Source organism: Rhipicephalus sanguineus, chromosome 6, assembly GCF_013339695.2.
Source record: "Rhipicephalus sanguineus isolate Rsan-2018 chromosome 6, BIME_Rsan_1.4, whole genome shotgun sequence".
NCBI classification, from domain to species: Eukaryota; Metazoa; Arthropoda; class Arachnida; order Ixodida; family Ixodidae; genus Rhipicephalus; species Rhipicephalus sanguineus.
The window spans coordinates 39,317,683-39,345,659 of NC_051181.1; the positions used below are offsets into that span (position 1 = coordinate 39,317,683).

Here is a 27,977-nt window from a genome sequence, read left to right on the forward strand (position 1 = left end):
GCTTCGAGGCGAAATGATAAGCCCAGTCAGTGAAAATTTTTAACTTCTGGAAAAGGCAGACAAAAGCGCTCTCAAAACGGAACAGGCGAACGACGAGTCGCTGCAAATGTGTTGGGAAAGCTCGAGACGGAAAGAAAAAGAATCAGTGTCATTCGTTGTCAAAGATGGACTTTTGTACAGAACATTCAAAAACAAGAAAGGCCAAAGTTTTGAGCAGCTTGCACTTCTGGGTTTTGTAGAGGTCGCCACAACTCAGCCCTTTGATTAGGCTGCCACTGGAGCGTGGCGCCCCCTGTTACTGCTTGCATCATATATATGTTCGTGCCCCAATAAAGCCTGGGTTACATTTTCATCCGAGCGAGCAGCGTGTACGCGTCAGTCTTTGCGTGCCCGTGCCCCTGCGGCACTAACCACGCGACATGGTGTCAGAAGTGGGGTGACATCGCGTGACAGCAAGTTCGGAGCGTAGGAATAACGCCCGCCAGCCCTAGGCCTTACCACGACGGAACGGCAGCACGATGGACCTCGAGACAGGCGAGCCGCCGAAACTGTACGGCGTCAACCTTCATCCACCGGCACCGTTCGACTTCGCGAACCCGGCAACATGGTCGACATGGCTCAGCCGCTACGAAGACTTCACCGCGGTTTCAGGACTGACAAAAGCGTCGGAAGACGTGCAGGTACGCTCGCTACTGTACTGCATGGGCCCGGAGGCACGTCCGCTCCTCGAGACGTTCTCGCTCGACGCCGAGTCGCTCGCCTCGTACCAAGTTGTCGCCGCGCGCTTCACTGAGCACTTCGTGCACCCGGCCAACGAGCTCTACGAGTCGTCGCGGTTCCACAGGCGTGTTCAGCTACCCGGCGAAAGCGTCGACACGTACTACGCGGAACTGTGTAGAATGGTGAAGCGCTGCAACTACCAGTCAGCTGCTGTCGAGGAAAGGCTCGTACGCGACCGGTTCGTCGTCGGCATCCGCGACTCTCGCCTCTCGGATCATCTGTGCCGAAACTCGAAGCTGACGCTCAAGGAGGCATGGACACAAGCCCGTCAGTCCGAAGACGCCGACAAAGAGAAGGAGTTGACCCAGAACCGCACCGAGCACGCACGCGAGCTCAACCTCGACGCCGCGAAAGCCAGCAAGTTCGCCTCTCGTCGCCGCTCCAGAGCTAAGCCTACTACGTCGCAGCCGCCAGCCGAGTGCGCTCGCGAGCCGTCCATATGTGAATTCTGCGGCCGCGCGCCTCACCGACGTTCGGACTGCCCGGCTCGACGCTCCGCCTGCAACTTCTGCAAAAAGAAAGGCCACTTCACCGAAGTTTGCCGCTTGCGGAAGCACCAGCAGAACAAGCTCGGCTCCGTTCACCTGCATGCCGTGGGCACGCCCGCCGCTGCAAAGTTCGTCGACGTTACCGTTGACAACTACACAGCGCAGTTCAAAGTCGACTCCGGCGCCGAAGTATCCGCTGTACCCAGTGACTTCCCTACGCTGCCTGCCAAGCTCGACAAAGTCGACAGTCTGCTCACCGGCCCTGGAGGACAGCCACTTCGCGTGCTAGGCTCGTATCTGGCACGACTTCGGTGGCAAGGAAAAACAAGCTGCCAGCGCCTATACGTAATCCAGTCACTCACTGTGCCTCTTCTAGGACTGCCAGCGCTCCAAGCCCTGAAAGTTGTGAAATTTCTTGACGAACTCAAGACTCCCAAAGCAACGCTGCACGCCGACCTCTTCAAAGGATTGGGCACTCTCAAGGACGAATACGTTATTCGGCTGAAACCCGATGCCGTGCCCTTCTCGCTAAGCGTCCCCCGCAGGATCCCCATCCCGCTGCTCGAGGTCGTCCGCCGCGAGCTGGACAAATTGGAAAGCGCGGGAGTGATCCGCAGGATCGACAAGCCAACTCCATGGTGCTCTGGCCTCGTTGTCGTCAGGAAAGACGATGGTTCTTACCGGCTATGCGTCGACTTGACTCAACTCAACAAAGTCGTCCTCCGTGAACGGCATATTTTGCCAACGGTTGAGCAAGTCCTTGGCCTCCTTGGTGACGCAACAGTTTTTTCAAGGCTGGATGCGACCGCAAGCTTCCACCAGGTGAAGCTTTCTGCCGATTCCCAAGAGCTGACGACATTCATCACCCCATACGGCCGATACTGCTTTTGCCGGCTCCCCTTTGGCATCACCTCCGCTCCCGAGTACTTCCAGAAACAGATGGCAAGAATCCTGGAGGGCCAAGAAGGGGTCGCCAACATGATAGATGACATTCTGGTTTTTGGACGCACCCGCCAGGAGCATGACGCCAGACTGAGCCAGGTGCTATCTCGTCTTGCAAAAGCAGGCATCACGTTGAACGAGGACAAGTGTCGCTTTGGGGTATCTGAGGTCTCCTTCCTTGGTGTTGTCGTCTCAGCTAAGGGTATCAGGCCGGATCCAAGCAAGGTTGAAGCGGTCAAAGCTATGCAAGCTCCCACAGACGTCGCGGGTGTTAGACGACTGCTTGGAATGGTGAATCATCTCGCCAGATTCCTGCCACACATCTCGGACGTCACAGCACCCATCAGAGCCTTGCTGAACAAGTCTGCGAGTTGGGTGTGGCAGCATGAGCAAGAGGCAGCATTCAAGAAGGTCAAAGAACTCTTGACGTCAGACAGGTGCATGGCCAAGTACCACCCGTCGTATGCCACGACAGTATCCGCAGATGCAAGCTCTTTCGGACTTGGCGCAGTACTGCTGCAGACTCAACCCTCGGGAGAGCGTCGCCCAGTCGCATTCGCTTCGAGGTCAATGACGAGTACCGAACAGCGTTACAGCCAGACCGAAAAAGAAGCTTTGGCAACGACGTGGGCTATCCAAAGGTTCGACGAGTTTGTCCGTGGCATCACCTTCGACGTCGAGACCGACCACCTGCCTCTCGTCTCACTTCTGGGCAAGATGGAACTCGATATGTTGCCGCCTCGTATTCAGAGACTACGGCTCAAGACAAGGCAGTACCAGTTTCGCATGCTGCACGTGCCAGGAAAACTGCTAGCAACAGCAGATGCCTTATCACGTATCACCCACAAGGCATCCACTCCTGTAGACACGGTGGAACTCTTCGCAGCACAAGTAGTCGGCTGCATGTCAGAAGTCTTGCCACTCCGCCCTGAAGATGTACGACAGGCACAAGAATCCGATGCAGAGTGCAAGGCCCTCATCTCCTTCTGCCAGCAAGGTTGGCCACGAAAGACCAAGCTACCTCTGCATGTGTCGAAGTATGCCTCTGTGGCGGACGAGCTCTCTGTCTGCGACGGTATCCTGCTGAAAGGCCCCCGGATTGTCATCCCATCGTCCCTTCGGCCAGCGGTCTTGACGCTGTTGCACGAAGGCCATCAGGGCATCAACAGAACCAAAGCCCTAGCTCGGGAGTCAGTTTGGTGGCCGGGTATCTCAGCAGACATCGCCTCTCTCATCGCCAACTGCGAACAGTGCGCTTCCACCCGGGTGAACCTTGCAGAACCCCTAGTCTCCACAGCTCTACCTGGACGTCCCTGGGAATTTCTCGGAATGGACTTGTTCCATCTCAATGGCCAGACGTTCCTCCTGGTGGTGGACTACTACTCGAGGTTTCCCGAGGTGGTGACCCTGAGAAGCACCACAGCTCGGGCAGTCATCGATGCTCTCAAAAGCATCTTCGCACGCCACGGAATCCCACAAGACGTCAGGTCGGACAACGGCCCACCATTCTCGTCGCAAGAGTTTGCGGCATTTGCAACGTCTTATGGCTTCAACCATACGACCAGTAGCCCACACTACGCCCAGTCAAACGGAGAGGCAGAGAGGATGGTACGGACAGTCAAGGACCTGTTCCGCAAGTCTAAAGACCCTCACCTCGCTCTGCTCAATTATCGGGACACTCCGGGAGTCGATGGCTTCAGTCCAGCCCAGCTGTTGATGGGACGTCAGCTGAGAACCAGAGTCCCGAAGCAAAACTCCCAGCTACATCCCATCTGGCCGCCTAGGAAAGATGTCGTCGCCAAGGATGTAGCCTACAAGCGTAAGCAGACCGACGACTACAATAGGCATCACAGAGCTCGAGACCTGCCACCTCTCCAAACGGGTCAGCGTGTGTGGGTGCGCCCTGATCAAGTGCAAGCTACGGTCCTCAGCCCGGGGCAAAGGCCAAGAAGCTACGTGGTTGAAACAGACCAAGGTGGTGTTCTACAGCGCAACCGCCGTCACCTAGTGCCTTTCATGCCTTCTGCCTCCAGTGGGGAATCGCTGCCGACAGCTGCACAGCAACCATCACCACTGCAGCAAGTTCCCCTTCAGGAACCTCAGCCTGCCAACAGCGTGGAACCTGCGGTCCCCCAAGGGCAGCCTTTGCAACATTCCCCTGCAGCCAGGGACCGTAGTGATGGTGTTACACGAACACGTTACGGCCGGCGCGTTGTTCCGCCGCGCCGTTTGAACTTGTGACATTGTGATGTGTTTGGCGTCCTCCATCCTCCCATCAGACTTTCTCAAGGGGGGAGATGTAGAGGTCGCCACAATTCAGCCTTTTGATTAGGCCGCCACTGGAGCGTGGCGCCCCCTGTTACTGCTTGCATCATATATATGTTCGTGCCCCAATAAAGCCTGGGTTACATTTTCGTCCGAGCGAGCAGCGTGTACGCGTCAGTCTTTGCGTGCCCGTGCCCCTGCGGCACTAACCACGCGACAGGTTTGGTTCACAGCGATAGCTGGTTTGGTCATTTAGGAATCGACAAGACCAAGAGCAGATTATTGAACTACTACTACAGGCCAATGTGCTTCTGGGAATCCTAGAACTGGGTATGCTCCTGCAGCGTTTGCCAAAGGACGGGACAGCCAAACTAAAAAACTTGGTGCCTTTGGTTCAAGTGACTTTGATTGGCGAACCTTTTCGCAGATTTGTAGTTGACATTGTGGGCCCTTTACTAGTAACAGCGGCAGGCAACGAATACTTCCCAACACTTATTTGCCCAGCCACGAAATTCACTGAAGCAGTGGTGTTGCCGGAATGAAGCTCCACTGCAGTTGTAAACGCGCTACTCGGCGTCTTTGCCAGGATTTCTCAGTGAAATCCAATGCATTCAAGGTTCTGTGTCCACAAGAGTGCTTACCGCGATGTTCTTGAACAAATGTGGCTTATCCATTCATCACAGCTGTCTGCCATCCACAAAGTAATTCAGTTGAAAAATTTCACTCGGCAATGAAGCGCATTCTGCATGCGCTCTGTTTCAAGAAGGCCACCACTGGGACGAAGCTGGTTCCGCAGTGCTGTGCGTTCCATCACTCACGAAACGACTACCGTAAAAACCGGTATATAGGTCGGACTGGAATATAGGTCGACCCCCCCAAACTTTGAATCTCCAAAAAAGAAATTAAAAAAAATCGCAAAGTGTCGCGGCGCACCCTTACCTTGATAAATACGCGACACAACGAGCTGCACTGTGGTGACATTTCTTTTTATTTAGACAGTGATATGTAGTTAAACGCCAGAAGGCCACAAAGTGCTGTCACTCAGACTCGTCTGAACTTGAGTCGGACGACGCCTGCTTGTCACTAGTAACGTCCCAGTGTGCATCGTCCTCCGTTCCATCCAATGCGTTGCTGATGCAGCATTTGCGAAAAGACTCGCACACCATCTCTTCCGGGGGAGATTTCCATGCCGACGACACCCAGCCACAAACGGTCGCGAGAGGTGGACGTCGTAGGCGGCCAGCGGGGGTCTTGGGATTGTCGCCCAGCATCCACTCAATGTAGAGCTCGCGCACGCGATCTTTAAAGGGTTTGTTGAGCTCTACGTCCAGTGGCTGGAGGATTGATGTTAGTCCCCCAGGGATCACGACAAGATCAGTCTTGCCATCGCACAGGGCTCCCTTTACATCGACCGTGAGGTGGCCTCGAAATGAGTCGAGGACCAACATGCTCGGGCGCTGGAAAAGCGCACCGGGTCGCCGATTCCACACGAGCCGGATCCATTCGAGCATGAGGGACTCATTCATGAACCCTTTTTCGTTCGCTCTCACGATCACATCCCGAGGAATGTCTTCTTTTGGTAGCCCTTTTCTCTTGAAAATGAAGGGGGCAGCTTCTTTCCATCGGCTGTGCACGCGAGCATCACTATAAATAGCGAATGCTTGTTGCCCGTTGTCAAGAGCTTCACTTGCTTTGATCCTTTAGAGCAGTGGTTCTTAGCCATGGATGTGTCGGGGACCCCTTGCAGTGGAGGGGAGGGAGGGGGGGGGGGGGTATGTAGGTAAATTAACACAACTGGAGCGTGAAACAAGTGCCTTTTATTGCTACCAAAAACATCAAACAAACGTGGCACAGTCGCGCTTAAACAGAGTTGCATATCTGCAGCCACATTCAACCTGTTTCAGTATTTACATTTCAAGTATGCAAGTCAGGAAAAAGCAGGCTCGCATGCATACGTCGTAGAAAACTGGAACAGAAGCTTTACAGCCATCTCGTGGAGAAGGGGGAACATTCTGCAGTCCCCAACCAAAATGCCTCGAGGCTCACAGTGGCAAACTTTGCCTTCATCACTGTGTTTTCCTGGAGCTCCATCAGCTCATTTTCAGCTTCGACACATTCATATGTAAAGCAAGCTACGCCAGCCTCAAAAGGGGCCACAAGCCATGTGTCCGGGGCAGATTCTGGGAAGTAGTCCTTAATGTGGCACCTTAATGTGCTCAGATGGGCCGTGATGGTGGCTTTGTCACTTCCAGATACTATTCCAGAGCCTGCAAGACCACCGAGCAGCTTAAACGAATAGTCGCCTCTGTTTACCCGGCTCAACCAACTTTGAAGCTTTTTACAGAAGCCTCTTGCCTTGTCCCCAGAAGAGACCACATTAGTGCCCATCCCCTGCATGCTGCTGTTAAGATGGTTCAGGTGCTCAAACAGGTCACACAGATAAGCAAGCTTTGCCACAAAAGAAGAGTCCTGAAAAGGATCTCCGAGGGCCCTATCTTCTGCCAAAAAAAGACTCGGCTCCTCTCTAAGCTCGAGCACCCTTGCGAGCACTTTTCCGCTCAACAACCAACGCACCTCGGTGTGCAGGAGCAGGTGTTGGTGCTCGGCACCCATCTCCTCGCACAGTACCTTGAAGAGGCGACTGGCCTTAGGCCTTGCCTTTACACTGTTCACGACTTTGACAACATGTTGCATAACACTCGCAAGCTCTGGACTCAACTCCTTTGATGCCAAAGCTTCCCTATGAAGCATACAGTGTGTGAACGCTACTGCACTGTTCACTTTCTTAATGAGTCCTAAAAAACCTATAGAGTTTCCAACCATGGCTCGAGCGCCGTCGGTGCATACAGCTACACACATGTCCCAATGAAGACCGCGCGAAACAAAAAAATTGTCAATGGCATCGAAAATATCTTGACCTCTCGTTGTGGTCTTGAGTTCCAGACAGCAAAGAAGTTCTTCGGCAATGACAGAGTTATTCACAAAGTGCACAAACACTATAAGCTGTGGGCTCCCGGATACGTCGCAGCTTTCATCGACAGCGAGGGAAAATTTCCCAGCGGACTTCAATTTATCAATTACTTGGTCCTGCACATCAGACGCCATTTCTCTGGTTCTCCGTGCTACGGTGTCGTACGAGCACGGTATTTTGTCCAGTTTTTTCACATGCTCTTTCCCTATGACAGCACCGACGACGTCCTTCATGCAGGGCATAAGCAGAGTCTCGCAGATGGTGTGAGGCTTCATCTGTTTGGCCACGTGGTAGCTGAGCATGTAGCTTGCCTTGATAGCATCTGCAGAGCTTGCCAGCTGAAACGAAAGTCTAACTTTGTACGCTGAACCGAACCTACAAACACTGCATCGACAGTCTAAAACTGGTGCCTTAACTGGTCGCTTTCCCCACCCCGCGATGCGTTATATACATGTGGAAAGTCGATGGCACATGCACTAAAGCGAACCAACAAAATCTGCCAGCTAACCGTGAGGCTTGAGCCTCGCCGATCAGCGTACGCACAGCGAACATAACGCATATCGAAGGTCGCGGCTGCCACGAACCTCGTATGCGCAACTAACGTAAAGCATGTCGAACAAGCATTCGGCGACCGATCCAGGCTCGCTGCCGCAGCGAACATCCTATGCGCAACTAACGTAAAACTGTGTTACGATAATTTCGACCTCACCTCGTTTGGATTATCCAGCTTTTGGGATTCCAACTGTTGTTTCTTGGTTTCGAAGAACTCTGTCCTTGTCTTGGTAGCTTGGATGCTTTGTTCGGAGATGGCGTGTCAACTTCGTCGGCACCATGGAGCTTAGAGCGAGTACTTCACCGCACAAAATGCATTGCGGTTCGCCGCCCATATTGACAAAGCCAAACTTCACATAACTTTTTTTGTAGCCACGTAACTTGGACATGGCTACGCAACTCAGACGAACATGCAGCTTCGCGACCTAGGCCAACCAGCTGAGACTGCACTGCACAGCCACTGATGCCAGGCGAAAATGGCAATGTGATAATGCGACTGCGGGGCACCGAGACACGTGGTTCGGGAAGGTGTGGGGAAGAGGGAAAGGAGGTGATCGAGACGACCTTGTGCGAATTGCGGATCGCTGCGGCAGTTCCGGGAGCAGCTCCCGGAACTCCAAATGAGTCACGGCCGGACTAAACTCCAAAAATGTAAAAAAAAAAGCGGGGAGGGTTTCGCGGATCATAGAAATGGCTTCGCGGACCCCTATTTGAGAACCACTGCTTTAGATTTCATGGTCGTGTTCGAGGGCATATCAAACCAGATTGGAGTTTCGTCAGTGTTGTCCATGTGTCCCATCATGTAGCAACGCTGTCGACGAAGCGCTGATGCTCGACCAGCTTGTGATTGAAATCTTCGGGCAGTTTTTGGCACACGGAAGTACGCCGCCGCAGCGCAAAGCCCTTCCGCTTCATAAATCGGCGTACCCACGATGGCGAGCCCTTGAATTGCGCCCTGGTGAGCCCAGAGTCGTGTGCTATCTCGAGAGCTTTCATGCGGATGCACTCCGCTGTCACGGGTAGCGACCTTGCACACAGCTCCCGGGCGAACTTTGCGAGTAACGTTTCAGTTCGGGGTGCACTGCAGTCCGTCCACGAAACGTAGTTTTTCTTTGGTTGCTGCAGGATTTGATGTGCTGCTTTTGGCTCCTCCAGTATCGGATGCTTTTCTTCGATGCACCGAATTCCCGTTGTGCCACCAGGTTGCCGTGCGTTTCGGCATACTCGATAACCTTTTTCTTAAAGCCTATCGTAAACTGCCGTCAGCTACCGCTCATTTCTGAAGGAAACAGAAAAATAAAAACAGCGGATAACTGAAGCAGCCACACTTGACAGAATAAAAAGCAAAATGGCGTTGCCCAACGGTGCCGCCAGCCCGCCGCTGCTGATGCTCACGATGGCAATGGAGGCTTCCGACTTCAGCTGCCCATTGTCGCGAGACTTCCACTTTTATTCTGCCAATGACCAGTATATAAGACGAGGGTCGACTTTTCATCGCGTTTTTTTGAAAAAAAAAATTCGACCTATATTCCGGTTTTTACGGTAGGTTCATGCCGGCGGAACTTGTTTACGGTCGAGTGCTTCGCTCCCTGCTCAAATTGTTAAAGGAAAAGTGGGAAGACAAATTTATAGACAGATCGGTTGTAGAGTACGTGCTGATCTTGTTGAAGCGCCTACGTGAATCGTAAGAATTGGCGCGGATCAACATGGCAGAAGCACAGCAACGAGCAAAGGTACTACAACAGATCTGCACGCACACAAACATGGAAAGAAGGCGACAAAGGGCTAATTCTGAAGTCGTCGAAGGCAAATAAGCTGGATATAGTGTGAGATGAGTTGGTCACGGTTAAACAGACTCTTTCAAACACTACTTGTTTGGTGATGACACCCGGTAAACGCAACAGTGTGACAATCTACCACTGCGATCTTATGAAGCAGTTTATCGAACGCGCTGAGATGTTGAGCATCGTTCTAAACGAACCTGAAGAAATAAAAGTTCCAGTCCCTCAAGTGCAGATCCCTTGCACTTCCCCATGAACAAAAGAGATACTCTAATCTGTCGCTAAACAAGCTTCTCTAACAGTCAAACAAAGAAATTAGTTGGAAATGCTTGTATGCAACTTCAGCGACTTTAGTCCCTACCCGGCATTGAGTTGACATCCACCCACCCTTCCAAACCAGGATGCACAGGTTTTCGCACCATCATGAGAAGCTGCTGAACGATTCCGTTCGAAACATGTTGACGCTGGCTCTACTCGTGCCACGAGACAGCGAATACACGTTACCGATGTTCATTGTAGAAATTCCTGGAACGGAACCCCGACCCTGCATTGATTATTGAAAATTGAATGCGATAACAAAAATAAAGATGTGTCCCATTCTAAATGTTAAGGCCTTGATGGAGAAAGTTTCCGCGGCGCAGTATGTTTCTACATTAAATTTGGTACGCAGCTTTTGGCAAGTGCCACTCACAGAAAATGCAAGTAAGCTCGCTACTTTCATGACTGTGACAGGCACATATCACCCTCTTGTGCTCACTTTTGCCCTCAAGAATGCGCCCTTCGTATTTTTAGTTCCTGAATCAAGTGCTCAAAAGCACTGAGTCATTCGCTATGCCCTACCTCGACCGTATTGCTGTATTCTCGAGCACTTCGCAACAGCATTTGAAACATCTACAGCAGGTATTCCTACGAATATGCGAGGCAGACGTGACCCTCAAACTCGGCAAATGCCGTCTTGCGAGCGCTGAAGTCCACTACTTAGGGCATGTTGCTGGCCAAGAGAAGCGACGTCCTTTCGAACTAAAAGTTGAGGCAATCACTAGCTTTCCTTAGACAAAAACAAGGAGTAACGTGTTCCCTTTTTGGGTTTAGCTGACTACTACAGAAGCTGCATTCCCAACTTCGCAGATATCGATAGTCCTTTTTCAGACACTCTGCTCAAGACCGAGCCAACTAATGTGCATTGGAATAAGGCGCGTGAAGATGCTTTTGCTGTGATTAAAAAGATTCTAGTCGGTGAACTGCCAGTCCTCGTGGCACCAGATTACTCTCTCTTTCTTAGTTCAGTGTGATGCCAGTGACCGCGCAATGGGCGTTGTTCTAAGTCAAGTGAACGGTAAGGGGCGACGAGCATCCTGTTGTCTATGCAAGTCAAAAGCTAACGCTACACGTGCAGGCCTACAGCATAACAGAAAAAGAATTCGCTTGCTTGGTGTGGGCTCTCGAAAAGCTCTTGTATTATCTGAAGGGCTCTTCCTTTGTTTTTGAAACTGATCATTTCCCTTTAGTGTGGTTAAACCGAATGTCAAGCAAAAATGGCTGCTTGATGCGGTGGAGTCCAGAACTTTAACAATTTGATTTCACAGTGTGGCACAAGAAAAGCAAACACTATGCCAATGCAGACTGCCTTAGCCGCACCCTCGAGTGTCTTTTTAGCGTTTCTGTGCATGCAACTCGGCGTATGTTTTTTCTTCCCTTCTCGTGTTTGGTTGTCATGCGCTCTGCTCCCAGTGAATTCATCTGCCGGTCTTTCCTAAACTTGGGTGCATGCGGTGGAGTCTATAACTTCAACAATTTGATTTCACAGTGTGGCACAAGAAAGGCAAACACCATGCCAATGAAGACTGCCTTAGCCGCATCCTCGAGTGTTTTTTAGTGTTTCTGTGCATGCAACTCGGCGCAAGTTTTTTCTTCCCTTCTCGTGTTTGGTTGTCATAGGATCTGCTCCCAGTGAATTCATATGCCGGGCTTTCCTAAACTTGGGCGCCAGGTTGCTTTTGACGTAGTTACTGTGTTCCTGCTGCTCGTTCACTAAGTCATTTGAAATTTTGTTGTGCCAGCTGGTGAGATGAACCCTGCTCCAGACATCTGCCACCTGCTCCCTCTCGCTGCATGCTCGGCAGCCAATCAACACTCGGCGAGCCGAGCCCATTCTGAATGTCGCCTCCTCCTCGCCATTCAAGCCACACTCGCGGGCTTCTTCCAGCCTGAAGACTCAGTGCCATCCTCGTTCTTTCTGTGGTGCCTACCTCAGTGGTCAGCCCGTGCCACCATGCACCTCGATGTCTTTGCCCATGTCAAGCACAAGGACATTGTGACCGTGCGAAATGTGTCAGCGCTGTGCTTAGACAAACGTGCCCCAATGTTGGCTGCCTGTTACCAGCTCCATTCGTTCATGAAGTGTCATCTTCTGAAAGGCTTTGACAGAGCTGTAACATAATTGGTGCTTGTCTCAATTTACATTGGGGCCTTCAGATAAGATTGCCCCGCTTGCTGCGTTATCTTCTTTTCTTTTTATTTTCTGCCACTCTCTGATTGGCTACAAAGCGCTTGAAAGCGCGTCGCAGAATTGACTGGGTTTTGTCTTCCTGGCACTGCGTGGGTTGTCTGTTCCTTGAAACCGGCTATTGTCCAGCCAACGAATACGTAACAATGGGGTGTCCTGATACAACAGCAAGGTCAAGTGGGGATCTTCAGTCTTTTTAAGAAGATCCTTGAGAGTTCGCACCATACATTCCACTTCTCCATCGGATTGCGAGAAGCCGGGTCCGCTTGTAATCTGGTGGAAGCTGTAGGTCCTACAAAAGTTGGCAAATTCCTTTGCTGCAAATTGTTGCCCGTTATCACTCTGAACCTCCTTTGGTATGCTGTAACGTGTGAACACACTTTTGATGGCAGATATGACGGCGGATGTTCTTGTAGAACGCAGGCTTAAGACCTCTGGGAAATGGGATCTGTAGTCTACGATGAGCACGTAGTATCCGGCGTCGAAATGAAACAGGTCAATAACAATGAGCTCCCAAGGCTCTTTTGGAGTCTCAGTAACGAGCATAGGCTCTGCACGTTTATCTCTGGTCTCAACACATTTGGAGCAGTTCGTCACCATTGTCTCACTTTGGGAATTTATGCCAGGCCACCAAACAGATTCTCTAGCTAGAGAGTTGCAGCGGCCTATTCTTTGATGGCTGTTGTGAAGAAGCTGCTATGCGTGTTGCTGGCATGATGCCAGAACCGCAACCCTTCAGAAGTAGATCTTCACCAACGCAAAGATTGCCTCAGCACTGCCAGTACTTCCTTGCATGTGTCGGCACACGAGACGTCCTGGGCCAGCCTTTCTTGCAGTACTGGAGGAGCAAGTGGCATCCCGTCTCACCAGCTTGTGCCTGATGAAGCTCGTGAAGGTGTGCGAACAGGGTATCTGGCAAAGCACGAATGGTCTTCTGGACGAAAAGCATGGTGTTATCAGCTTGTCTTGGAGTAGCCTCCAAGCTTGAAACTTTTCTTGTAGGAGAGCGTGTCAGCCATGGCCAGTTGTTTCCAAGGTGCGTAGAGTACTTCGTAGCAGAAGAGCATTAGCTTCAAGCGGAAATGCTGGATTCTGGGTGGCAAGATGTCTACATCCATAGCGCCGAGCAATGCCGCGAGAGGCTGATGATCTGTTTCAATGAAGAGTTAGAGTACGGACGAACTCTTTGAATCGTTGCACTGCCCATATGACAGCCAAGGCCTCTTTCTCAGCCTGGCTGTAACGTTGCTTTGTGGACGTCAGCGACTTTGAAGCAAAGGCAACCGCTCGGCTTTGGCCAGTAGGTTGCTCTTGTAGCAGTACGGTTCCCAACCCGAAAGAGCTTGCATCGGCAGACACGTTTGTCTTGTAGACAGTATTGTAGTGTGCAACACAGAGGTCGGAACGCACTCGCTTGAGGCTTTTGAAGGCGGTCTCCTGATCAGGTCCCCATGTCCAATGCAAATCTTTGCATAGTAAAGCGTGAATGGGAGCAGTTCTCTCGGAGGTATGTGGACGGAAGTGCCCGACGTGGTTGACAAGCCCACGTAGACGACGAACTGCGGAGACATCTTTTGGTAGGTGGTAAATGTTGGGATGCTGCAATTTTATCTGGATCTGCTGAGGTGCCTTGAGCGCCGATGATCACACCCAAAAACTTGATGCTGCTAGCGCCATAGCAGCACGTTTCCTGATTCAGCGTGGTGCCTGTCTTTTTTAGCCGAGCAAGAACTTGCTACAGATGCTGGTTGTGCTCTTCGCGTATCTTGCTGAAAACAAGAATTTCGTCTATCATATTGGCAATTCCCGCTCAGCCTTTAAGGATCAGAGACATCTGATGTTCGAAGTACTCAGGTGCAGACACTATCCCGAGTGGTAGTCGGCAAAAGCGCAGTAACATCCAGACGGAGTTATGAACGTTGGGTACTCTTGCGACTTGTGGCAGTGTTGGTGCCGTCCATGGCTTGGCGCAGGGACAGACTTCCTTAGCACAAGGGACAGTTGAGCGCTGCCCGAATCGAATAGCGGCGTTGCATAGTCGGTATCTCGACCATCCACATTCTTCTGACACCATGTAGTGGTCGAGAGTCTCATGCACCAGATGATGGCAGCCAGTCCAATCCCCCTGCGGAGCCTCCTTCGCTCCACTTTGTTCCACTATCTCAGGCCCATAGTGCAAGCGCCATCTCGAAGACTTAACAGACACTACAGTCAGGAGCTCATCTTCATCCAGGACACTGAATTCAATGTGCGAATTCAGCCACCCGGACTGGAGACATTCAGGTGAGGGGTCTTATGCATGGACTCTGTTGTTTGTCTTGCTCATCACCCTGGAGTGAAGTTGAAGTAACCCCTGATGGTTGAAATGAATCTGGAGTCACCCACCATGGTGTGCCTCGTAAATATACTGTGGTTTGGGAAATATAAACGGAAGCAGCGCGATTTTTTTTCAGATGGGGACAGTGGTAAAGAAAACGACAGACGGGCGCTTATGTGGTTTGGGCACATAAAACTGGCATTTAATTTAATTTTAAAACTTGTTTGGTTTTTCCTCTGTTTAAAGAGACACTAAAGAGCAAAACGATTTTTCTCGTATTAGTAAAGTACTCTTTCACGATGCCAAAAACACCACGCTTGCTGCGAGAAGACTCTTAGTAAGCGAGAAAACGTCAAAAACAAAATGGGGGTGACAACACCACCTAGAAGTTACCGCACCATTCGTTGTGACGTCCCATGTTTTGACGGTGCCTACTAGGGACTACGTAGTTCCTAATCGGTAAAAATGAAGTACATTGTCCTCTGAGGGGCCATAGACTTAACATATCAAGTTTGGGTTAATTGTGTTGAGCCAATAGCGCCAAAATACGATAGACTTTGAAATCCTTGACGTCAAGCGGGGAGATTTTGGCGCGAAATCTAAAAATGAAACTTTAAACGTGGTTTCCTCCTCTATTTCCTCCTCCTATGATGGCGAAATTAACGACATTAGAGTTCTCAGAGCACAAATTACCGATCTAAACTGATTCATTGTTTCTCTTTAGTGCCCCTTTAACAATAAAGTTCAAACTCAATTTAATTTAAGTTATGGGAATGCTCAAATAATTTCATTAAATCGGGAATTTTATAAAATTAAGATTTATTGGTCCTTCGAAATCTAAAATTGTAACGTAGCGGCACCCAAAAACAACCGCGGAATTCTTTCGCTCAACAACCCATGCCTGCACACCTGAAAAGTCTGAGGGTGGCCCAGACATAAGGGACGCCATATGCAGGCAATGCAGGCCAGGTAGATGGTCACGTAGGGTTATGATCACCTACCGATACTACGATGACGCGGACAACGAATGCAGTGACTGTCAGCAGGCCAAGAGAGAAAGATGGGAGGTGGGGATCAGTGCTGTCCGTCACTTAAGCCATGAAATAACCAAACCAACCACTGCAGCCTTTGGTGCCATCAGATTCATAAGAATGCTACCGGCTGCCGAGTGCATTGTTCTGTGCATTGGCGTGGCATGCAGCCCCGTCAAAGCAAAGTTAGGGCCCTAACTATGGCACCTAGATGTTTGAACTAGAGCTGTGTGAATAGCAAAATCTTGGGTGCGAAGTGAATTCGAATATTGAAATGTGAGTGCGAATCGAATAGAATATTTTTCGAATATTTTTGGAATATTTTTCGAATACTTCGAAGCGAAATTGCAGAAAAAAAGTTAGAAAGGATTCCTAAGCACATTCTTATGAGATAGCAACATGAAAGTGTTTCTTTTCGCTAGGTTGATGAAGCACTGGCGGGGTGGTGTTTCATAGTTGTCTTATCAAGGATGAGGCAATGTAGAGGCCGAATTCTTTTTATGTACATGATACGGTGCAACCAAAGTGTTGCCGACAACACTTTACACGTGATATGCAAAGATGCCATTTCCACAGCCTCTCAACTTCTGTGAAAGCCCAACTGATGTGGTGGACAAGGGTGTGCTCCCTTCAAGTCCGGAGTTCCAAATCTGCCTCGTAGACGTCGATTATGAGAACATCTGAAATTTTGGATGCTAAAGAGCTTCGGCTTCCGGCTTTTCGGACTTCCTGACCAAATTTCAGGTCCAAAACAGCCTTAATTGAGCCCCCACCTCTGCCACATCTTTCATCTCCACGTTGGAACCAGCATTTTCTTGAGTTAGTACATTTGCGACCGTAACGGAGCTTGAAAGGCAGCTTTGCCGCAATATCGGGGTGTGATGAGCTGAAGCATATTGAAAATCTAGGGACCACTACCAATCGGAGGTGCTGTGTTCGTCGCGTCGTCTCCGCGACTATTGAACTTCCCAAGCAGTTGAAATTCCCGGAGGCCACTGAGATGAGTGGAGCGCCATCGTAAACGTTCAGGCGACTCATTCGAACCAAAATTTTTGGCGAGTCGAAGTTTTACGAGCAACGAGAGCCCCAACCCGCTGGGCGCTGCCGACGGGAAGGTTAGGCCTACACCAAACGCCGGGGCGCCGGAGACCCACAGGCGGCTGATGCGTCGTTCGTGAGCCGCGGAGGCAACCAAACCCTGGTCGCTGCGATCACCCGAAACCCGGCACAACGTCGCCCTTCTACCAAACACCACAGAAAATATGGAAGATGCGCCCAAGACACAAGACGATGCCCCAATGGACGAGGCCTCGCCGGAGCCGTCTCTCGTACTCCCGGAACAGGTCATGCATTAAGAATATCAATGGCAAACGGTCGTCTCCCTTCATCGGCGACGCCGCCTGCGAAAACAACAAATCTCTGGCGAACAGGAACCGGGCGAGCGCACTTCTACATCGAAAACCACGCCGGCAGCGCTAGCCCTAACCCGGACGCCAGACACCGGTGAGCCGTGCGAGCACTCCGAAGTTCCCGACAACGCAGACGCACGGAGTAGGCCCCGCCAACGCGCGCCACCGCTCCCACGCGCTGATCTGAAGGTCATAATTCGCCCGAGCCCAGGGCTGATCGTTCGAGAACTGCGTTCCTATCAGGTGGCCAAGGCGATCATCCAAGCCACTGGACGGGCGTCAACATGCAAGGGGGAAGACTTCATCGTCCGCCTGAGACGCGGGTCGAACATCATTATCTTGAGCACCCCTCACGAAGCTACGGCGGCTACACTCGTGAAAATTACGAGCCTCACCTTCCAGGAACGGCCACACCCTGTGAAGGTATATCTGTCAACACCCAAGGACCTGTGTAAAGGTGTCGTGCACGGCATCGACGCGGGCACCAGCGAAGAAGAGCTTCTAGCAAATCTTCGGGTACGCACACATGGAGTTCGCATCGTGCGAGCCCGCATGCTCGGACAATCGCAGACGGCACTGCTCCACTTTGAGGGCCCCCAACTGCCTCAATTGGTCTACTTCTATGGAGGGGAGATGCCCTGCCGATGCTACCAGCCGACAAGGCAGTTCTGCCCCATCTGCCGAACCCCCGGACACCGACCAGACGTATGCCCCAACCCAACTGCTCGAGCATGCGACGTTTGCAACCTTCCAAACCCAGAAGCCGGTCACACCTGCGTTCCGAAGTGCGCCCTGTGTGGAGGGCCCCATCTCACAGCCGCAAAAGAGTGTGAAAATAAACTAAAGCGCATTCAGACCTGGCCAAAACCTGCCACCACCGAGCCGCCAAGTGCCCACAGGTCTCCGCCAGCTTCCAGTTCGAGATCTAAGTCCCGCTCACGCCTCCAACCCAGGCCTCAATCCCAGTCACCCAAACGACGATCGAGGTCGATGCCCCAGCACCAGAGGCAGGCAGCAGCCACCGCAGCACCCGATGACAATGGGTTCTCGCAGCACCAACAGAATAGGGAAGCCTCCACCACGGCAACCGACGCCAACAAAGACAGGGTAAGCCGGACAGCAGCGGCTTCCCACTCGCACCAAAACCAACAGCCTCCACCATCCGCAAAATTCGAACAGGAACTCGCGAGCATAAAAACACAGGTACAAACACTCACACAAGAAAACAGACACCTCAAAGAACTAGTGACCATAGGTCGGCAAAAAATGTGGAGCTCACTCAGACTCACTCACGAAACATATCTTACCCTTAGGGCTCACTCGGACTCAGATTCACCAAACTTTTCCTCATCCGGACTCACTCGGACTCACACTCACTATAATTTTTCTTAACCGGACTCACTCGGACTCAGACTCACCAAAATATAATTCACTTGAACTCACTCAGACTCAGACTCACGGCTCGATCTGAGTCTGAGTGAGTCGACTCATGAGTCCGTTAGCTTATAATAGCCTTTTTCTATCATAATGTCAATGCCCTTTAATGCCAATATCTCGCATAATTGGTGCGCTACTTAGCATCTTTTGATCTCGTACCTTGAAATACGAGTTATCTGAGTTTGCAGTTCAGTAAGGACCTTTTTATTGAAAGAGATGACTCACACGAGATACTTTTATCAGTAACTTCCCGTGAAAAAGTTTGCGGAGGGAGGTCAAGGCACTTCCTCCCCCTCTCCCTCCTCAACTCACGCCTCTGATCAATAAATATTCGGCTGACGTATGAACGGTAGCGCGTTGAAGTATGTGGGACTATACGTGAGTATAAACGTGAGCCGAAATAAGGCTGATAGTAATGCTGAAGTAGAGTAGAGAGGACAAAAGGTCGGCAAAAAATGTGGAGCTCACTCAGGCTCACTCATGCAAGATATTTTGCCATTAGGGCTCACTCGGACTCAGATTCACCAAAATTTTCCTCAACCGGACTCACTCAGACTCAGACTCACCAAAATTTTTCCCAACCGAACTCACTCGGACTCAGACTCACAAAACCTTCACTCATCCGGACTCACTCAAACTCAGACTCACGTCTCGATATGAGTCTGAGTGAGTCTGAGTGAGTCGACTCATGAGTGAGTTTGCCGACCTATGCTAGTGACACAACTCACACAGAAACCACAGGAAACAGTGCCACACCAAGCCATCACAGACCTGCAGCACCAATTCGAGGCCATCCGCACCCAGATGCAAGCCTTCATGGACGACATTCGCACTCAGCTGGGACAGCTGACAAAGACTGCACTTAACGGCGCACAGGCAGCAGTTGCAGAATCAGAAGCACCTAAAGACAGCATGGCCAAAGACAAGATTCACCACACGGAACTACGCAATAGACTACGACAGAACCTCCACAAGATAACCTCTACGACAGGATCAAACCACATACCCCAGACTCAAACAAAAGCAACCACGTCTAAACATGCCTAGACCACGCAAGCAAGCCAAAGAAAACTTAGAACTCTGGCAATGGAACTGCCGCGGGTACCGAAGGAAAAAAGGGCTGCTGACACAACTGATCGCTCAATCTTCAAGGCCACCAGGGGTCGTCGCCCTACAAGAGATCGGTACCCGACCAACACTTCAGGGATATGAAGCATATCACTCGAGTCAAGATGACAAGTGGAAGGTAGCCACGCTCGTGGATAAAAACATCACAACTATACAACATAAACTGGACGACAACATAGACGTACTGCATGTACTCCTCGAACTCGTCTACAAAGGCAACCAGAAACAAAGTGCTTTCATTTTAAACATCTATAGCCCCCCACGTCAAAGGCGGGCTACCATTGCCAAACTCTTCCGAGACACCCTTTGCCTCGCCAAAGAAAACCCACTAGTCATTATGGGCGACTTCAACGCGCAGAACATGCTATGGGGATACCAGAGGCGTGACTGGAAAGGCCTCCAGCTAAGAGACAACGATGGAATTGTGTCAACTCATGCTTCATCACAGACCCAAGCACACCGACAAGGGAGGGAAACAGTGTAACACGTGACACAACACCCGACCTCACTTTCATCACACAAACCACACGAGCCGAATGGCACAACACACTCGAAAACTTGGGAAGTGATCACTACATACTGAACATAACACTACAGACCGGATGCCTACGCAGGGATATTGGATCAGCCAAATTAACTGACTGGCAAAAAATGAGGGAAGCCCAAGAACAGGATGAAGAGACAATCACAAACTTGGAAGACTGGTGCGACAAACTTTGTCGACAAAAAGAACACCACACAAAAGAAATAGTCAGAACAACAGAAATCCCGGAGGTGGATTCCCATTTACTACATCTGTGGGACGCCAGACAAGGGCTCACCCGCCGCTGGAAAAAGCAGAAGAACAATAGGAAAGTGAGGACACGCATAGCGAAAATAACAGCGGAAGCGGAAGAATACGCCATGCAACTCGCGTCGGCGAACTGGTATAAATTCTGTGACTCCCTGGACGGCACCCTGAGTACAGCCAAGACATGGCACATCCTCAAAGCCATCCTTGACCCCACCAAGACCAAAGGAGAGGGACACAAGGCCCTGGAGCGCTTACTACACACCTACCCAGGCAGCCAACAAGACCTCGTCGACGCCATCAAGGCCAAATGCTATGGAGATCCTGCTCCCTCAGAGCCATGCACAACATCATACGTGGGACAACCGAACCCAACAATGGATGAAGCTATAACTGAAAATGAAATGAGAGCAGCTATCGCAGCTACTACCCGTAACACGGCGGCGGGCACAGACCGCATCACAAACGCCATGATAAGAAATCTCAGCGACAAGTCCATCTCTGCACTCACAGCCTTCATCAACCAACACTGGGAACAAGGCACGGTGCCAGCGATATGGAAACACGCAAGAATAATGATGATCCCCAAACCAGGCAAGAAGTTGGCAATCGAAAACCTCAGACCCATTTCGCTGACATCCTGCCTCGGCAAGGTGTACGAAAGAATCATAAACACAAGACTGCAGAAGCACTTGGAAGATAATAAGCACCTGCCCGACACCATGTTCGGTTTCCGTGCTGGCCTGTCGTCGCAGGACGTACTACTACAACTTAAGGAAGAGGTTCTCAGCAACGTTCCCCGCAACGGTGAACACGTCCTCTTAGCCATCGACATTAAAGGGGCTTTCGACAACATCAGCCACCGAGGAATACTGGAGGGGCTCGCAAACACCAACTGTGGTGAAAGAACATACAAGTACATTCAGAGCTTCTTAAGCCAACGCACAGCGGAGTTGAAGATCGGAGAGCTCCAGACTCCTGCATACCAACCTCCCAACAAGGGCACGCCGCAAGGAGCAGTAATATCACCCACGCTCTTCAACGTAGCCATGGTCGGCCTTGCCAGAAAACTGCAGGAGGTAGAAGGGCTCCGACACGCCTTCTATGCAGACGACATGACACTCTGGACCACAAAAGGATCACTCGCTGAAAAGGAAGAGCGCCTGCAAACTGCAGCTCACATCATCCAAGAATATGTGAGCCAGCGTGGTCTACAGTGCTCCCCAGAGAAATCTGAAATCTTACGTGTATGGCGAAGCAGACGTAACCACGCAGCTTCCACAGACCCATCACAAAAACTTGAGGTATACCTCAATGGAAACCCCATACCAGAGAAACCATTGATCAGGATCCTGGGCATGTGGCTGCAGAGTAACCAACGAGCCACCCACACCCTTATGCTCCTCCAAACCAGCGTCAAGGCTATATCACGCATGATATCTCGGGTGACATCTAAGAAAAGAGGGATGAAGGAAGGAGACACCCTTCGACTTGTTCGAAGCCTGGTGGTAAGCCGCATAACATATAGCCTACCTTATTATAATCTCACACAATCTGAGACCAGATGGGCCGACACCCTCTTGAGAATGGCATTCAAGACTGCTCTCCGTCTGCCGACCAGTACATCTATTGAGAAATTGATGGCACTGGGGCTTCATAACACCCTCAGCGAACTTGTTGAAGCCCTTCACGTCTCACAACAACAGAGACTTGAGCGTACTCGCACGGGCCAACAGGTCCTAAAAACCCTAGGATTCCAAGCCTCGACAACGAGAGCCCAGGAAACCTGCGAGATACCTCGTCATGTCCGGGAGGGCTATCACGTTGCCCCAATTCCACGCAACATGGACCCCAACCTGCACAGCGGCAGAAGGAGAGCAAGGGCCCAATACTTCCAGAAAACCTATAGATTCCAAACTACAGCCCGTTTCACGGACGCTGCCATGTATGGGACGACGACTAAAGGAGCAGTGGCAGTGGTATGCGACCGCCGAGGCCACATAACCTCTGGAGCATCTGTCCGCCCTTGCAAGATCACAGAGGCCGAAGAGCTGGCCATCGCACTTGCCATCCGCGAAGGCCTGCATGCAAACAAGCCGCTGACAATACTCACAGACTCCCAGCAGGCCTGCAGGAACTTCCTGCAGGGCAGAATTGGTGTGCCTGCGGCACATGTCCTTGCACAAATACCAAGGGAAGGCAAGGACGACTCCTACATACAGACCGTCATATGGATACCAGGCCACTCTGGCATCACGGGTAACCTGCACGCCGACCGGGCAGCTCGAGGCTTCGTACACAACCGAGCGCTCCCTACGTCGACTGCAGCGGACCCGGAGCCAGTTGACCTCCAGTATGCCACAATACAGAATTACCACAGAGGGCAACGCCTAAGGTATCCACCACCTCATCAAAAGCTTGCGACGAAGGAGGCCACTGCATGGCGTAGACTCCAAAGCGGAACCTACAAAAACCTACACACACTACACCGCATGCACCCCACATCTTACAGGGATGAATGCCCATGGTGCGGGACCACACCAGCCCTGTACCACATTACATGGGAGTGCATACTACACGACCTCGAACACCACAACATGAACACCTCATGTGAGCAATGGGAGGCACTGCTGTCCAGCCCGGCCCTCGACGACCAGATCAGGCTCGTTCAGAGAGCAGAGCGGATGGCAAGAGCCAGCGGAGCCCTGGACTAAGGGCCCCGACCATCAGCAAGGCCCCTACGAGGCAATCCACAGGAGCTTTGCCTGTACATAAATAAAGTTTGTCATCATCATCATCATCATCCGATTAAAAGTCCCTAGATTTTCAATATGCTTCACCTCGTCACACCCCAGTTTTGCGGCAAAGCTGCCTTTCAAGCTCCGTTACGGTCGCAACTGTACTAACTCAAGAAAACGCTGGTTCCAACTTGGAGATGAAAGATGTGGAAGAGGTGGGGGCTGATGTGGGGTTTTGGACCTGAAATTTGGGCAGGAAGTCCGAAAAGTCCGAAGCTGAAGCTCTTTAGCATCCAAAATTTCAGATGTTCTTATATATCGACGTCTACAAGGCAGATTTGGAACTCCGGACTTGAAGGGAGCACACCCTTGTCCGCCACATCAGTTGGGCTTTCACAGAAGTTGAGAGGCTGAGGAAATGGCATCTTTGCATATCACGTGTAAAGTGTTGTCGGCAACACTTTGGTTGCACCGTATCATGTACATAAAAAGAATTCGGCCTCTACATTGCCTCATCCTTGATAAGACAACTATGAAACACCACCCCGCCAGTGCTTCATCAACCTAGCGAAAAGAAACACTTTCATGTTGCTATCTCATAAGAATATGCTTAGGAATCCTTCTACTTTTTTTTCTGCAATTTGGCTTCAGAGTATTTAAAAAATATTCTAGAAATATTAGCAAAATATTCGATTCGCACTTCAATATTCGAATTGGCTTTGCACCCAAAATTTTGCTATTTTCACAGCTCTAACGTAAATGCTTTCGGCTGCCTTCCTTACAAACGGCGTCAACCGTGCCGACAGCGGCTTACCTATTTCCATGCCATTCACAACAGGGCTATTGCAGCAGCAGGTCTGACGCACATTTTATGTTGCACGCCGGTGGGCATTCATCCGAGAAGTGAAGAGATGTCATAAAAGGAATACATCTACAGTTAAATGTTTCATCGCCGCCTCAAGTGCAACTGTGAATGCACAGTACCTGTTGCAGGCATTACGATTTTTATTTTAATCTTTAGATAAGGGAAAGAAAGAAAAGTCCTACTAGTGAGGAGGTGTTAGGTGGATGAACTATGTACTACTAGCTGAGTGCTGTGGCTAGTACTAGCATTGCTTGATGAAGTGGCACCTGGCTTGGCCCTGTGCAGAGCCCTACACGGTGCGGGAGGCACGTGTCTATGTGCGAAACCTGCTCAAGCCCCTGGATCTTGATGATGCCTACAATTGCCTGGACTGCAGTTCCCTGGCCTTCCTCTCAATGTAGTCATGCAAGGGGACATAGTGGGTGAGTAGAAATTATGTATTATTAGTAGCGGTGTGCGAATATTCGAAATTTCGAATATTTTTCTAATAGTGTTTGCTATTCGATTTGATTTGCACTGGAATTTTTCTATTCGAACTATTCGAACTTCCCAAAAACAAATACAGTCAACGTCCGACTGAAAGTGCCCCCTTCAGATTTTTATAATGCTTGACCTCATTACACTCTTGTATTGCGGCAAAGCTGCTTTTCAAGCTCCGCTACTGTCGAACATAGCAAAGACACAGTCAACGTCAGATTAGAAGTGGTCCCTAGATTTTCAATATGCTTCTCTTCATCACAACCCCGCATCGCGGCAAAGCTGCCTTTCAAGCTCCGCTACGGTCGACCATAGCCAAGAGACAGTCAACGTCCAATTAAAAGTGGTCCCTAGATTTTCAATATGCTTCACCTCATCACTCCCCCGCATTACGGCAAAGCTACCTTTCAAGCTCCGCTACGGTCGCAAGTGTACTAACTCAAGAAAACGCTGGTTCCAACATGGAGATGAAAGATGTGGCAGAGGTGGTGGCTCAATTAATGCTATTTTGGACTTGAAATTGAGCAGGAAGTCCAAAAAATTGGACGCCGAAGCTTTTTAGCATTCAAAATTTCAGATGTTAGTATATATCGATGTCTACGAGGCAGATTTGGAACTCTGGACTTGAAGGGAGCACACCCTTCTCCAACACATCAGTTGGGCTTCCACAGAAGTTGAAAGTGGAGGAGAGGCTGAGGAAACATCTTTGCCTATCATGTGTAAAGTGTTGTCGGCAACACTTTGGTTGCACGAAATCATGTACATACGATTCGGCCTCTACATTGCGCTTCAACCTAGTGAAAAGAAACACTTTCATGTTGCTATCTCATAAGAATGTGCTTAGGAATCCTCTCTAACTTTTTTTTCTGCAATTTCGCTTCGAAGTATTCGAAAAATATTCCAGAAATATTCGAAAAATATTCGATTGGATTCGCACTCACACTTCAACATTCGAATTTGCTTGGCACCCAAAATTTTGCTATTCACACAGCTCTAATTATTAGATGTAACGAGACATTTTTTCCCAGTCCTTCTGTTATTTGTTTTGCTGTATTTACAGATCCATTCGGTAGGATTGCTATAGGGTAGAAAGCTGTGCACAGAAACTGACTTCGAAGGAGATTGTTACATTCAAAGGCTGCGGTGTGCTTATGTTGCTACTTCTAGCAGAATGTTTTATCACCTAACACTGTTGCCACGCTATTGTCATGACGTGGACAAAGGCAGCGGTCTGCTTGTTCAATACCAAACTTTTTATTTGAGCGAAGCTGTGCCCGGTAAACGAGAAGTCAAACTACAAGCAACACACACTTACACTGATAGTGGCGAACAAAGCGTTGGCCATCGATAATCTGACCTGCAGTAAGGCGCGTCGGCATTTACACATGCGGCATCGATCATTCGAGCCTTATCGCTGGGGGCCGCGTTAGTTCCAGAATAAACTTAACTGTTTGCGTTTACGCGCTCAAGCCTATAGGAAGGTTCTGAAATAATCTGGAAGGTTCCCAGACATCCGGGCGGTTTGCGCAAGGCAACGGATTCGCGTGCATTGGACTAGTTACATAAAAATAACAAAAGAGGCACACGTGGCATAGCCCTCCTCTGAAAAAGCATAGTCATGATGCTCTTAACAGAACACGGAAGGGGGAAAAAAGTGCATACACAAATGAAGTAGAACGATAAAGGCAAAAAGTAAGAGTCCTAACGTTTGCTAACGCATCTAAAACTGCTTAAGGAGGGACATGGCACTTGAAAACATTTTTTAAAATTTCTTTATCGATTTTGATCAAACTTCCTGAGTTTATATTTGTGTGCTAATTTCAGGTATGCATTCATTTTTCTAGTATATTGTGTTGTTTTTAAAATGCAAAATATTTGATGTGCCTTTTGAAGAGCAAGATTTTTTTCTTAACTGAGTGAGTTACAAAGTAAGTCGGCATATCACAAAAATCTGGAATCTAAAATGTGCAGTGCAACAAAAAATAGGTTGTTCCAAATCCATTAGAAGAAAAGTTGTGATAAGTCGAACATTCACGAGTGAAATTCCAGCTTCTATTGGGCTTAGAACATCTATTTTTGTTGCACTGCACACAGTTCTGATTGCAAATTATTGTGATATGCTGATTTACTTTGTAATGCACTCAGGAAAAAATCTCGCTCCCCAAAAGGCACATGAAATATTTTGTATTTTAAAAGCTACACAATATACTAGGAAAATGATTGCATATTTGAAATCAGCACACAAATACGCATAGTCACGAAGTTTCACAAAATCGAGCAAGGTGCACGACATGGACGACTTCAGGTCGTGCGAGGCGCCACTGAGAGTTCGTGATGCCATTCAGGATGACTTCGTAGTCTAGAGTGCCGAGACGTCGAAGCACCTCGTATGGCCCGGAGTATCGCTGAAGAAGTTTTCCACTTACTCCACATCGGCGTATCGGCGTCCAGACCCAAACACAGTCGCCGGGCTGGTATTCCACGAAGCGTCATTGAAGATTGTAACAACAGCTGTCTGTCGTCTGCTGATTCTTGATGCGTAGGCGTGTGAGTTGTCGGGCTTTGGCGCGCTGAAGGTACACAGTCATGTCGAGGTTTTTTTCATTGCTGATATTGGGTAGCATGGCATCGAGCGTTGTTGCCGTTTTTTTCTGTGGTGGGTTGGTTCGATATAAGGTGGCAGAGGATGCAGGCTGAAGTGCAAGGGCCGCGGAATCCATATGTACGCTCTGTTATAACCGGCGATGCAAAGACCCAGTCTGCAACCGGGTCTCTGCAGCTCTGGGCTGTTCCACCCTGTGATCAAGCGTGTCTTTGCTGTGGTTCGTTGCGACGTCAAGGTGTGCCTTCCGTAAAAGGCTGGCTGTGTGGTGTGCGTCTACTTAGGACAGGTAGTAACCGCGGAGCCGAACCATGAGTGAAATAACGAGAAGAATAAGGATGGGATGTGGCTCATTTGGCAAGCATTATCAAATCATGAATGGTAGTCTACCACTATCCCTCAAGAGGAAGGTATATAACAGCCGCATCTTACCGGTGCTTACCTACGGAGCAGAAACCTGGAGACTTACAAAAAGGGTTCAACTCAAATTGAGGACGACGCAGCGAGCGATGGAAAGGAAAATGATAGGTGTAACCTTAAGAGACAGGAAGAGAGCAGAGTGGGTCAGGGAACAAACGGGGGTTAAGGATATCATAGTTGAAATCAAGAAGAAATGGATATGGGCCGGGCACGTAGCACGTCGGCAGGATAACCGGTGGTCATTAAGGGTAACTGACTGGATTCCAAGAGATGGCAAACGCATGAGGGGGAGACAGATAATTAGGTGGGTAGATGAGATTAAGAAGTTTGGAGGTATAACGTGGCAGCAGAAAGCACAGGACCGGGTTGATTGGCGGAACATGGGAGAGGCCTTTGCCCTGCAGTGGGCGTAGACAGGCTGATGATGATGACTCGGAGAGTTCAGCTGTAGTGTGCCTCCGCAGCGACAGCATCTCAA

The 27,977-nt window shown here is 50.0% G+C and overlaps 2 protein-coding genes across 2 annotated transcripts; one reads left to right on the forward strand and one right to left on the reverse strand.

Moving 5' to 3' along the window:
• Nucleotides 1-518: 518 nt before the first annotated feature.
• LOC119397220 (uncharacterized protein K02A2.6-like) lies at nucleotides 519-4,914 on the forward strand. Its single transcript, XM_037664655.1, has 4 exons — nucleotides 519-1,568; nucleotides 1,698-2,671; nucleotides 2,852-4,337; nucleotides 4,903-4,914. Exons 1-4 carry the CDS (start codon nucleotides 519-521, stop codon nucleotides 4,912-4,914), a joined length of 3,522 nt encoding a protein of 1,173 aa, XP_037520583.1.
• Nucleotides 4,915-6,455: 1,541 nt separating this feature from the next.
• LOC125758837 (zinc finger BED domain-containing protein 5-like) lies at nucleotides 6,456-7,169 on the reverse strand. Its single transcript, XM_049416496.1, has one exon. It carries the CDS (start codon nucleotides 7,167-7,169, stop codon nucleotides 6,456-6,458), a length of 714 nt encoding a protein of 237 aa, XP_049272453.1.
• Nucleotides 7,170-27,977: the final 20,808 nt, after the last annotated feature.